Raw genomic sequence first — 13,613 nt, 5'->3', positions numbered from 1 at the left:
GGCACGTGCCATCATGCCGGGCAATTTTTTTTTTGTATTTTTAATAGAGACAGGGTTTCACCATGTTGGCCAGGATGGTCTTAATCTCTTGACCTCGTGAGCTGCCTGCCTCAGCCTCCCAAAGTTCTGGGATTACAGGCGTGAGCCAGTGCGCCCGGCCAAAAACTAAATTTATAATATTTCCTGTTATAGGACATTTTGGTTATTTGCTCTTTTAAAAATACTTAGAGATATGTCTATGTATTTGAAATTAAGTCTCTTGACTCCCTGCTATATTCGATGGCCATAACTTCCAGAATAGTGTTAAATAATAATGATTATACTGGCTGTCCATGGTTTTCCTGATTTTAAAGGAAGTAACTCTGGTGTTTATTAATATGCTGATTTGAAAGGGTTAAAAAATCATGGTAAATCCTTTGTATTCTAATTGTTAAACATCAACAATGACGAATTAAACATTACCAAGTGTCTTTGGTGCTGCTGAAATCATTACATTAATACCAAATTGGCCTATGTAATACTAATAGATTTCCTAATATTATCCCCCTTCCCCAGAGTGAATACAACTGTATTCATGAGGTATTATTCTTTTAATGACTTGTAAAATTCAAGTCATTAAATTCTATCGTATTGTTTTTTGAATTTTAACATGTTTATTATGTATTACTCTTTTTTTTCTTTTTTTTTGAGACGGAGTTTCGCTCTTGTTACCCAGGCTGGAGTGCAATGGCGCGATCTCGGCTCACCACAACTTCGGCCTCCTGGGTTCAGGCAATTCTCCTGCCTCAGCCTCCTGAGTAGCTGGGATTACAGGCACGCGCCACCATGCCCAGCTAATTTTTTGTATTTTTAGTAGAGACTGGGTTTCACCATATTGACTAGGATGGTCTCGATCTCTTGACCTTGTGATCCACCTGCCTCGGCCTCCCAAAGTGCTGGGATTACAGGCTTGAACCACCGCACCCGGCCCATGTATTACTCTTTTAAGATAAGTTTGGAGACACTGTTAGTCTCATTCTAGTCCATAAATAGAGATTGCAGAAATCGGGGGTGGGGAAGAACCTATTTGTCCATTTCAATTTTCATTCTCTTTTTTCCTTTATTTTTTTGAGACAAGGTCTCACTCTGTCACCCAGGCCAGGGTGCAGTGGCACAATCACAGCTTCACTGTAACCTGCAACTCCTGCCTCAGCCTTTCCAGTAGCTGAGAGTGCAGGCGTGTGCCACCATATATGGTTAATTTTTATTTTATTTATATAGGGACAGGGTCACTCTGTAGCCCAGGCTGGTTTCAAACTGCTGGTCTCAAGCAATTTTCCTACCTCAGCCCCCCAAAGTGCTGTGATTACCTTGTAAGAGGCTACATGCCTAGCCTAGCCTTTTTTTCTCTACCTCTTATTCCAGCTGTAATAATTATTATTTCTTTCTTTCTTTTCTCTTTTTTTTTTTTTTTGAGACAGGGTCTCACTCTGTCACCCACGCTGGAGTGCAGTGGCATGATCTCTGCTCACTGCAGCTTCTGCCTACTGGGCTGAGGCAGTTCTCCTATTTTAGTCTCCTGAGTAGCTGGGACTACAAGCGCATGCCAGCACACCAGCTAATTTTTGTTTGTATTTTTAGTAGAGACAGGGTTTCGCCATGTTGAAACCCTGTCTCTACTAAAGACTGGTCTCAAACTCCTGACCTTAGGTGATCCGCCCACCTCAGCCTCCCAAAGTGCTGGGATTACAGCCAGGAGCCACCACGCCCAGTCTGTTTTTTTCTTTTCTGAATTCACAAAGAACTTTCTAACCTCTCTCAAAGCTCTCATCCCAGTTTCTTTTCTTTTCTTTTTTATTATTGCATTTTAGGTGTTGGGGTACGTGTGAAGAACATGCAAGATAGTTGCATAGGTACACACGTGGCAGTGTGATTTGCTGCCTTCTTCCCCTTCACCTATATCTGGCATTTCTCCCCATGCTCTCTCCCCAACTCCCCACCCCCTGCTGTCCCTCCCCTATTCCCCCCAACGGACCCCAGTAAAGTACAAGCCATGTGCCTAGCACAGGGAAAAACACAGTGGTTAGAATATGAGTGAGACCTAGGCTTATATCAGGCAGAAGAGTCATTAGAGGGTCCTTAATTTTGTAAGGCTTCTTCTGGAAAAGCATTGATGATTGAAATATATCATTTTGAAGTGATGCCTTGAAATGAGTATTGGAAGAATTTTTGACAAAAGTGATTAGAGTAGAATGAATGTCTTTAGTTTTAAGAGTATGAATTAGGAAAACTTATTTGAGGTAACTAGTTCTCTCTGTAATCTACCATCAGAACTAGAATGAATAGCTACTTGGAGCATATACGTGAAAGGCTGGTTTTAGTGCTTTGCTCTGGTCCCAGCCATTCAGGACATAGGCAGAGGCAAGGACTTTATGACTAAAACACCAAAAGCAATGGCAATAAAAGCCAAAGTAGTCAAATGAGATCAATTAAACTTAAGAGTTTCTGCATGGCAAGAGAAATAAATAGTCATTAGAGTGAACTGGCAACCAATAGAATGGGAAAAAATTTTTGCAATCTTCCCATCTGACAAAGGGCTAATATCCAGAATCTACAAAGAACTAAAGCAGATTTACAAGAAAAAAACAAACCCATTCAAAAGTGGGCAAAAGATATGAATAGACACCTTTTAAAGACATATATGAGGCCAACAATCATATGAAAAAATGCTCACCATCACTGGTCATTAGAGAAATGCAAATCAAAAACACATTGAGATACCATCTCACACCAGTTAGAATGGTGATCATTAAAAAATCAGGAGACTCCGCCTGCTTCAGCTTTCCAAAGTGTTGGGATTACAGGGAAAAAATAAATAAATAATTAAAAAAATAAATCAGGAGACAACATGCTGGAGAGGATGTGGAGAAATAGGAACAGTTTCACACTGCTGGTGGGAGTGTAAATTAGTTCGACAGTTGTGGAAGACAGTGTGGCAGTTCCTTAAGGATCTAGAAATAGAAATTCCATTTGACCCAGCAATCCTATTACTTGGTATATACCCAAAGGATTATAAATCGTTCTGTTATAAAGACACATGCACACGTATGTTCATTGCAGCAGTGTTTACAATAGTAAAGACCTCGAACCAACCCAAATGCCCATCAGTGATAGATTGGAAAAAGAAAATATGGCACATATATACTATGGAATACTATGCAGCCATAAAAAAGAATGAGTTCATGTTCTTTGTAGGGAATGGATGAATCTGGAAACCATCATTCTTATCAAACTGACATAAGAACAGAAAACCAGACACTACATGTTCTCATTCATAGGCAGGTGTTGAACAATGAGAACATACAGACACAGGGAAGGGAGAGCATCACACACTGGGGTCTATTGTTGGGGGGCTAAGGGAGGGAAAGCAGGGGGTGGAGAGGTGAGGGATAACAGAGAAATGCCAGGTATAGGTGATGGGGGGATGGAGACAGCAAACTACCTTGCCATGTTTGTCTGGGGTACGTGTGTAGATCATCCTGCATGATCTACACATGCACCCCAGAACCTGAAGTAACATAAATACATACATATATATGGTATATACATGTAATTCAGTCTAAAAAAGGAAAATCTGACACATGCTACAACATGGATGAACCTTGAAGATAAAACAAGCCTGTCACAAAAGGACAAATACTACGTGATTCTACTTTTATGCAGTACCTAAAGTAGTCAAATTCAGAGACAGGAAGGAGGGGTGGTTGATGCAGGCTAGTAGAATGGGTACAGAATCTTGGTTTTGAAAGATGAAAAGTGCTGAACACGAATGGTGGATGGTTGCACAACATTAATGCCAATGAACTGTACACTTAAAGTCAAGATGGTCAATTTCATATTTATTTTATCATAATTTTTAAAGAAGTCAATAGGGAAAAAATATATTATTCAGCCTAAAACCAAATGAAAGTCACACCACCAGGGTAATTCTTCAGGAAATGACATTTCTAAGTACTGGCCAGCTTTCATAGCATCCTGCCAGAGAGGGTGTAGTCGGGAGATATTGTTGACCTTGTGCTTGTATGCAGTGACGAGACTTCCTTGAAAAGCAAAGGAATATGCCACATTCGGTAATCACGCTCTTCTTTTCCTTAGGGTGTTAAATACCACATTATTCGAAAGCTGGGAGATCGTTGGACCTTACCCTTCCTGGTGGGTTTTTAACCTACTGCTCTTGCTAGTACAAGGGTTGAACTGCTTCTGGTCTTACTTGATTGTGAAAATAGCTTGCAAAGCTGTTTCAAGAGGCAAGGTAAGCTACAACTCACTTTTTCCAATATGTCTTAGAAATGTTTGTTTTTGTAATTTCTCTGGATCAACTATTTACTATGTCATATTTCATCAAAATTTGCATTCTTAAGAATTGAGCAAAACCACCCAGAAACATAAATGAAAATGTCATTTCCTTCTCTTTTAGTGTTCCTTTGCTGGCGATGGCACCCAATGATATGCATTTGTAATTTCAGACTTAATAATGTATTATTGGTTGTATTCTCTCTCCCTCTTCCTGTCAACCTTGGACCTCCTCTGATTATATTTATACAGAACAGAAATTTAATTACTTCTTTCCTTTTATGAGAAGGGTCGCTTGGTGCAGTATGCCTGTTTAAACAAATCTTTATTTCAAACTGAAAAACAAATCTGTTCATGACTTTCAACAAGATTTAGTTAAATCTTTTTGGTTAAAAATGGATTTGAGATTGATTTGAATAAAGCTTCCTAGGCTCCCCTCCCCCAACCCCTGTGTAGAGCAGAGAGACTTTTCCAGATCGTTCTCTGTGACATTTTCTTATTTGTTCTCTTCCTTCTGCTACCCTGGAAGGCTGGGAAGTGGAACCCTTTACATGTAAGTTTCTCCTCTGTCTCTATCTCTGTCCTGAGTGCTTCTTACATGTTGGAGAGGCACTCAGAGCTTTTGTTTCATGCATATTGTTCTGTCTAACCTATTGGCACTGGCCTGAAGCTTCATGTGAGTTGTAGTTCCATGAGCTGCAAGGGACAGCTCTGTTAAGCCCTTTGGTGTGAGCTTGTATTCTGCTAAATATTGCATGATCCAACAGAGAGGAAGAATTTCTTTCACTGGTGTTTAATGTGTTAGCTAAAAGACAGAAATAGACCAATGTAAAGTAGGAGAAACAGAGCTAGTTGGGGAGGGGGAAAGGATCAACACAGAGCAGAATGGAAGCCTGAGCATCAGCTGTGTGCCTGACCTGCCCAGGGCGACAGGGTAGTGGTACCTGACCACTCTGACTCAGCAAGGTCATCAGAGCTGGCCTCTTCCGCAGGGAACGTCAGGGCATCTAGTCATGTACTATGAAGCCACTTCTTAGCACCAGCTCTAATATAAATCCTATATATTTTGATCAACTAATTATTCAGAAGCTAAAGTTCATTTTTTCTGTGTGACCTCTCACTCTTTAAAATGAACATTTCTATTTTAAAATCTTGTCCCCATTTGGATACAAATTTAATCAACATGCACAAAACTGTCAATGTATCAATAAGAATGCTACTGATTTGATTACTTGTGTCCTTAATTGCATTGCTATTTCTACCAGACATGTTGCCTGCTCTTCAACGTATTCCTTCTACTTTATGAAGAGAGTTGATGATTAATTTTATTCTAGATCTCAGGCTTCAGAATATCTTAGCTGCCCTTGCAGCTCTCACCTGGGACAGTAAGGTTCATCTTGGCCATGGGTCATCTTTCTCTGGGCTCTTTTAAGATATTGTAAATTGTCCTTTCTTTGAAGGTAACATAAGTATAGATTTTTCTAAGTGCAGTTTAAAAAATCTGACTAAGCATGCAAATGTAAATTAATCACTAAATCTGGAGTTTTCTATTTATCACTAATGTACTTAACATAGTGGAGCTTTGCTATAATGCTGGCTTTGTGACTCACAGTGTTTAAGTTCAGTTATCTTTATGTAGCCATTTTGGAGTCTGAGTATCTAAATCTTTTTGGAGATGGCCTCTGTGAGTTTAGTCCTGTCTCAAAGGGCATTGGAGTGAGGTTCGTTTTGTGATATTTACTTCATCACCACTGGTTGGCATAACGCAGGAGTTCTCAACTTTCACTTTCTCCTGACCCCACCCACCTGAGAGAGATGACCTTCTCCCCAGGAACTGCAGTTTCTCAAGTTGGGCAGGGTGGAGGGAGTGCAGAGTTCTCATGTTAAGAGTGTAGTGGTAGCACAGAGAGGCTGTGATATGGGAAAGCCCTGGTTAATTCTGCCATACCTCCCAAGAGACTTTGCCAACCTCCCCAGCCCCCTCTAGAGAATCACAGGAGGACCAGATTGGGAAAATTCCTGTGAAGGGAGGCCACCAGGTCTCTTTTGTCAAACCACTGAAAAATATAAGCAGTGATCAAAAATCTTAAGGCCTGCTGAGTAAAAATGGTTACCCTAATTTAGACTTACAGAATAGGAGGTTCAAACTGTTTTTATATTAAAAGCAGTATTTTCTTAATTTCCCCCCAAAATTACTCCCTTGCTAGACAGGATTTTTCTCATCCTTTATGGTAATGTACAGATTTAAATCTTCTCACCTTATTTTGACCTCCATGTGACTTAGTGAGATTGAATGGAGGATTGAAGAGATTTGGCAGGATGGGAGCCAGTTCTTGTTGATCTACTCAGATTTTCCTCAGCAAATATTTTAAGCTCCACCCCACCCAGCAGGTTCTTAAGATGCCTCCTGGCCAGGTGCAGTGGCTCACACCTGTAATCCCAGCACTCTGGGAGGATGAGGTAGGTGGATCACCTGAGGTCAGAAGTTCCAGACCAGCCTGGCCAACATGGTAAAACCTGTCTTTACTAAAAATACAAAAATTATCTAGGTGTGATGGAGCACACCTGTGATCCTAGCTACTTGGGAGGTTGAGACAGGAGAATCACCTGAACCCAGGAGGCAGAGGTGGTGGTGAGCTGAGATCATGTTACTGCCCTCCAGCCTGGTGACAGGGCAAGACTCTGACAAAAAAAAAAAAAGATGCCTCCTGCTGCCATTTGTTGTGTGACATATAAAACAAAATTCTAATTATAGCATACAAAAAATAAAAATGTAATCATAAAACAATGCATTACAAAGCCAAATAGGGATTTTTTTTTAACCAATGTTCTGAGCTAGTAACTGTCTCCATTGGTGTGGTTGAGAGATGACTTTACCTTATTCTCAAGGAGAATGTGATCATCAGTGAGTAAATTGATCCATTTGTACCAAATTCCTTTGATGTCATTCCAGTGGCACAGTATGCTACTTTTTGAGTAAAAGCTGAATTCATGGTCTAGTACATTCTCAATATGGAAAGATAGCTTAAAGAGCTCAGAAGTCCAGCCCTCTGTGATACTTACATTCCTTCATAAATGACTTTGTCACCTATATTTTGTCCCTCCAATGAAGGGGAACTTACTGGTATGGCAATGTTCTCAGCCTTTTCATTTTTTAACATTGGGATCTGTTTACCTTTGTGTATGATTGCATGTGCTTCTAGCATGCTGAACCTTGATGATTTCTTAGGTGCTGGTTATACTCACCTGCTTCTACTCCACAGGTATCCAAGGATGATCGAAGTGATATTGAGTCTAGCTCAGATGATGAGGACTCAGAACCTCCAGGGAAGAATCCCCACACTGCGACAACCACCAATGGCACCAGTGGCACCAACGGGTATCTCCTGACTGGCTCCTGCTCCATGGATGATTAATTACTCAAAACTACAAGTCCCAAGAAAAGTGAACTATTTGTTCCTGGAAGTATTTAATAAGTTGCAAATGCAGTTCCTTTCATAATATCTCAGCACCAGAAACAAAAATTAAGATTATCAAAGCATTCTGAATAGTGCACTGCCATGTGTCCTGTCTGTGAATGAAGAATTATCATTCTCTCCATGTAGGCATGCTGTATGTAATTGACACAGGGAACAGTATTTGCATTTGTACTGTCTTAGAATATTATTTATTTTTTGTATTTGTAAATCTGTGGACAAAAGAGGGTTTCCTCACTCCTTTTACTCACTGGGCTCATGACAGTGAAGGAGATGCTCCATCTGCTTCTCCCCCTTTCTCTTGCTGTAGTCCAATGTGCTATGAGCATCAGCTTACTTTGTCACTTAAAGCAAGGAAAACCCAGTGCAAGATTCTTGTTCAGCTCTAAATAGGTTTGCTTTGTGCTACAGTGCCCATTTTGAAATTGCCTATACAGTCTCAGTGACCATTTAAACCCGATGAACTAGGTGTTTAATTTTCACTCTTCAAGGTCGATTAGCAGTTCAAATTAAAGAGGATCGTTATTGGAGGACTTTTTGAATGGTTTTTATATTGCTTTGAAATAGATTTCATTTCTTGTGCACACAGCCAAGATTTCTTCAGTGGGTGTGATAGCTAGTTGAGGGTTAACCTTGTAGGTTACAGTGTGTTTGTTTTTCTCTATGATGAGGTCAGTGCTCTGATTCTGAAGGAGGATTTTCACTGAAGGTTATAGTTATAAACAAGGAAATCACTGTTAAGAATGGGAATTCGTCCTGTGTTCTGGGGATAACAAAGAGAGCAACTGATCTCAGCCATTTTGTCACTACCTAGAATTAGTGCAGTTTTCTGTCATGTTATAAAAGAAAGAAGCTAAGTATATTTGGGGACAAAAAAATCTTTCAAGAGTTGATAAAGATTACCTCTCCAGTGCAAAGCACTTTAATGCAACCAGCTTTCAAGCAAAAGCCCTTTCTAGTACTTGATGTTAATGTTTTTATTTTGCTGAGCAAAATAAAGCCAATGGGAGAAAGTCTATTTTACCCTTTGCTTTTCTCAAATGTAATGCAGATGACTTTCCTGTTACTAGACACTGAGCAGCATTATGCTCCAATGCTTTTTTGAAGACTTGTTTGGTTTCTAGGAGTTTTTCTCAAATTGGGCTATTTCTGGAAAAATGAAAAATTCGATTGGACAAGGGCAATATCAACCAGGAAAATTACTGAAGAATACGTTTCCATAAGTCTCCTACACAGCAGCATCATTTATGTGCAGATAAGAAAACCATACGTAGGCCAAAGATTTTATCTCTTCTAACTTTTAGTAAGAGGAAAAAGGGATTATAAATCCTTCATAAATCAAAAAGGCCATCAACCTAAAACAGGAGTTCCAAACAAGAATGCCGTTATATAAACGTGTGAATCAGGGTGGTGAAGACAGCAGCAGAAATACTAACGAGTGTGCAGAACTACCAGAGAGTGTATATCCTGCTCAGAACCATTCACATTTGATTCTTTGAAAAAATTAAAGCTCTGTGCCCACAATTTACAACTGAAAAAATTAAAGCTCTGTGCCCACAATTTGCAACCTGTTGGTTAATAGTTAAAAGAATGCTCCCAAACAAAAAATTATTACTGTAGTATATCTTATCCCACTTATTTACAAAATATGTTTCTGTTATGGTCCATAGTAATAATTGAAGAGGCTGAGAAATCCATCTGCGTGTTGAGAAAACGATGCAAATAATTCTGCTTGTAGAGCCCAGATATTTTATTTCACAACACAGACATATGTCTAGGAGTGTAATTTGTGGGTGGCTGAGTTTGTAAAAACAATCATAGAAGTACTTGTCATCAGAACATCTGCTAAAATGCAGGTATATATATAAAAAAGTAGCTGAAATTTTTGAGAAGGTGAAAGTTTGGTAATTAAAACATGAACGTATTTAGCTTGCTTTAGTGTCTGGAGCAAGTCCTCTCAATGGGTAAAATTAACTTTAGGGATCCACAGTGTTGGGGTTTAGATTATATGACACTTGAGCACAGAAGAATTTCAGAGAGATCAGCTTGTAAACGAAAGGTTTACAAGAATTGCACAAAATGAGGTAAATTGGATCTGTCATTACCAAAGACAAATCTAAATAATTAGGCCCCCCCCCACCGCCCCCCCAAGAAGTTCTGTAGAAGGAGAACTGGGACCACCTGGAGCCTCTCTAACTGATGACATTAACTTAACACAGTCCTGTATGTTATCTATAGGTTTTTATTTCATTTTGCATTTTAGGGCAGAGTTCTTTTGGGCTAATTAAAATGGAGTTTGCAGGCTTTCATGGTATAGAATAATATATCTCTGTCTGTAGCTTTCTTGTGGTAGCCTGATAAGGCTGAGAGAGAAAAATACGTGCAGTATTTCATCCTCCCTGTGCCAGGCCATAGTTTTGAAGTGTATTTTGTAAATTCAACTATAGGTTAGTGAGAGTGTGGTTTCTTGTTGATCAACTTAGCCTGTGTTGATATCTCCTTCTTCCTGGTCACCTTCAAACCTTCCCAGGGCACAAAGGATTATGTAGAAAGGATTCTAGAATAAGTAATACTTTATCCTCCAATGTGAATAGCTTTTCTGGATCTCTTGGTGGGGGGAAAGTAGAAAATTGAGTAGAATTTGGCCTCAGGTCAATAAATGATATCAAAATATGTGTTCTATGTATGTATATGTATGTTTCTTCAAAAAGTGATAAAAGCAAAAATATCACTGACTTATCCTTACCAATATTCTTTTCATAAAACCCATTCCCCCAGGTACAATAGAAGCTTCCTCCTTGTTTGTCAGCCTCCTGGTCATGCTCCCCACACACCTGAAGGTGGTAGAATCTTAGCCTCTTACCAGAGAGCTAAATATGGCTAAGTGAAGGTTAAAGAGCACTTAAGATCAACATATAAGCCAACTGAAGTTCACCTTTCCAAATTTGGCCCTGTGGATGTTGAGCACAGGGAAGCAACTATCAGAATTTTGGATTATTCAAGTGTATGTGGTAAAAATGCAAATGATTGCTGCTTTACCCCAGGATTTTATTAGCATCCTACTTCTGTTGGGCTGCCAGAGAGATGGCTTTCTGAGGTCTCATCACATAATCTGGTCCAGGTAAACAAGGCAGAAAGGGTAGGCAAGAAGCAAGATAAAATCAGATCATCTTGGATCAGAATGGTGGGTGAACCTCCACATGTCCGGTTCTGTTGCCAAACTTTCCATTCTGAGTATTTGATGGAGTTTGAATTTGAGCAAACTTAATGCCTTCATCTTAGGTAGAAAGGGCCTGAATCTTCCACTTTGTATTCAAACCTCATTGTTATTTAGCCTAAGTAAAAAGTGAGATTGCATTTCCATTTACCTGAGTTCGCTTTAAAGAGCCCTTCAAAGACAGCTTTATAGACACCCACGATTAACCCCAATCTCTTCATGATGTTGCATTAATAGTTGTTTTTTCCCTTTCTTGGAAACATTAATGCCAAAGTTGCCTGAACATTTGAGCATTTTTCATAATTTGAAGTATAAAAATTATAAAGAATAACTCCAAAGGTATTAAAAGATTGTTTATCAGTATGTTTCATGATGTCATTATCTCCAGACAGGCTTTGGAAATAAAAAAAAGGTTAAATGTTTACATTTCATGTGCTATTTGAGGTCTTCGGGTTCTGATTAGCTTACTTTTTTTTCTTTTGCCTTTGGCTGATTTCTGCTTTGTAGATAAATAATAGCCCTGAAATGTTTCTTACATTCAAATAGGAAAAAAATCAAATTGAAATCAGCCTGCTGGAAAAGTGATCACATTGTTCTTCCAGCAACTTGTATGGAAAGAGAAACTGCAGTGAGCCCCAGTTACTCCACTAGCCACTAGCATACTGTCCGTGGAAGGAATAATCATCAACAGTTCCATCATCACAAGCCACCCTTGAAGGAAACGCAGCAAAATATTCTTAAATGAAGATATTGCAGCCCCCAGAGACAGTGAAGGTTTCTTTTGGCAAATGAAATTGTGCCATTCTCAAATTACCCCATAGTGATGAGCTGACTGGTTCACTGACCTCATTTTAGTTCTTCATAGTTTGGGGCCAGAAAACTGGTTCAGGGGCCAGAAAAGGGCTCTGTGGTTTGCCTTTGTGTGCACTGTCCCCTCTCTACCCCTAGGGGGCACTCAGTAGCTGCTGAGAAGGCCTGTCCACGCTGCTGTTGGAACCCCTCTAATAAATACTTAGAGGTAGCGTTTACTGATGCTTGTTTAATGAAGAAATTGTATTGGAGAACATACAGCATCATGAATATTTTTAATAGGATCCACAGACACCCAAAGGAGAAGCTTAGTATTTTCCAGGTATTTTCACCTTGAGTTCAACCCAAAGCCTTTGAAAGGAATGCATTACCACATGGCCACATGCTAAGACCCCACAAGACCTAAGAAGGTCTCTGCAGCCAGATAGTACATGGTATCTCCACAAAACTAGGCATTCTGGAGATTGCCCAGAAAGGGATGCGAGGGGACAGTGTCTCTGTCTTGCTTATCTCATTCACTCATATTCCTTTCAGCTTCCTGGAACTCCTGATAAAAGGAAGCTGGGTATTGACATTTTTTAGCTATTGATTTCCCAATAGCTTGTGGATCAGTTGCATATCCACACTTCCTTCTCTGCCTAATTCTGTTTTTCTGGAAAAAAAAAAGTATTATGCCCATATATATGTGTTTTCTTAACACAGGTTCGTGAAAGTTTGGCTTCATAGTCTGGTGTCTGTTGCATGGCCTAGAAACTAGGGAGAAACAACTATTGAGATGGTTTCTGTGTTCAGTGAAAAATTCTATTTTGTTGAGACATTTTTTTCTTTATTATCCACAGAAATTTTTTTAAACTACCATCATGAAACTACCCTTAAAAAAATAAGATTAGCTGCAAAAAAAGAAATTAGCTATGGAATAGGAACAGTTACGTGATGATTCTGGAACTTTAACTTAGAGCTTCATTAATTTAAGAGTGGAAAACAACCTCTGAGCTTGATTTCCCAAAGTTTCATAAAGGCCCTAAGCTCATGATTTTCATCAATTCTTTGCCCACATAGTCATTTACCTCCATAGACATTTGTTGTCATAGAAGGGGTGGTGATGTTTGGATTTGGTTTTTTTCAACTTGCAGTGAGAAATAGGATAGTCAACAAAACCTTACTTGTTTTCTTAAGACAATTCAGTGCTTGAGCATCTCTGTCAGAAATGGAATGAAATACTGTTAGCCAATTAGAATTATTTTGTGTATTGTTATTGTGTTTTACTGATTTTTATATGAAAACATAAGTATTCATTCTTGATTTCTGGAAGCAATCACTATTATGAGGATCATTTTACTTTGGAAACACTTTCATAATAAAGATAAGTATTAAGAGTGTAGTGTAAGTGCCCTTTCCTGTAAATGCTAACCAGCTCGTGTGGGTGAAACATCACATCTCACTGCATGAGGTTAATAAAGGCTCACACCATTCCAATAGGTTACTACAAGCCTCCTCAAATCCCAGTATCACTGTGATCATTGAGAAAGTAATGTTACATTAACTTGGATAGACTATAGTATTTCTTTGAAAATTAAGATTAACCCTCAATTACAAATTTTATGTAGCACTTTATTCTGGCAAAAAATATGATTTATAGAGATCATCTGAAATATATCAGGTTATACTTATTTTTAAAACAATTTTAAAAGAGGCGCTTAGGATAAGCAATCCAAAGCACAACACAGAACTTCCCTTCTCTGTGTACGCACCCTCATCAGAGCTTGGCCCACAGCATC

The 13,613-nt window shown here is 39.1% G+C and overlaps 1 protein-coding gene across 6 annotated transcripts in view; it reads left to right on the top strand.

The window, feature by feature from the left end:
* Positions 1 to 13,216, top strand: part of CERS6 (ceramide synthase 6) — a 341,952-nt gene extending 328,736 nt beyond the window's left edge. For 3 of the 6 annotated variants that reach the window (XM_035304621.3, XM_002749300.8, XM_078327455.1), the window contains 3 exons: positions 4,135 to 4,291; positions 4,862 to 4,885; positions 7,596 to 13,216. In XM_035304621.3, the coding sequence (XP_035160512.1) occupies positions 4,135 to 4,291; positions 4,862 to 4,885; positions 7,596 to 7,748 (334 nt within the window). In that variant the 3' untranslated portion in view covers positions 7,749 to 13,216. The remainder of the gene's footprint in view (positions 1 to 4,134; positions 4,292 to 4,861; positions 4,886 to 7,595) is intronic. The other 3 variants (XM_078327454.1, XM_002749301.8, XM_078327456.1) reach the window with 1 other exon arrangement.
* The last annotated feature ends 397 nt before the right edge of the window (positions 13,217 to 13,613 follow it).

Source organism: Callithrix jacchus, chromosome 6 (assembly GCF_049354715.1).
Source record: "Callithrix jacchus isolate 240 chromosome 6, calJac240_pri, whole genome shotgun sequence".
In the NCBI taxonomy this organism is placed as follows: Eukaryota; Metazoa; Chordata; class Mammalia; order Primates; family Cebidae; genus Callithrix; species Callithrix jacchus.
This window is presented reverse-complemented; position numbering and strand designations above follow the sequence as displayed.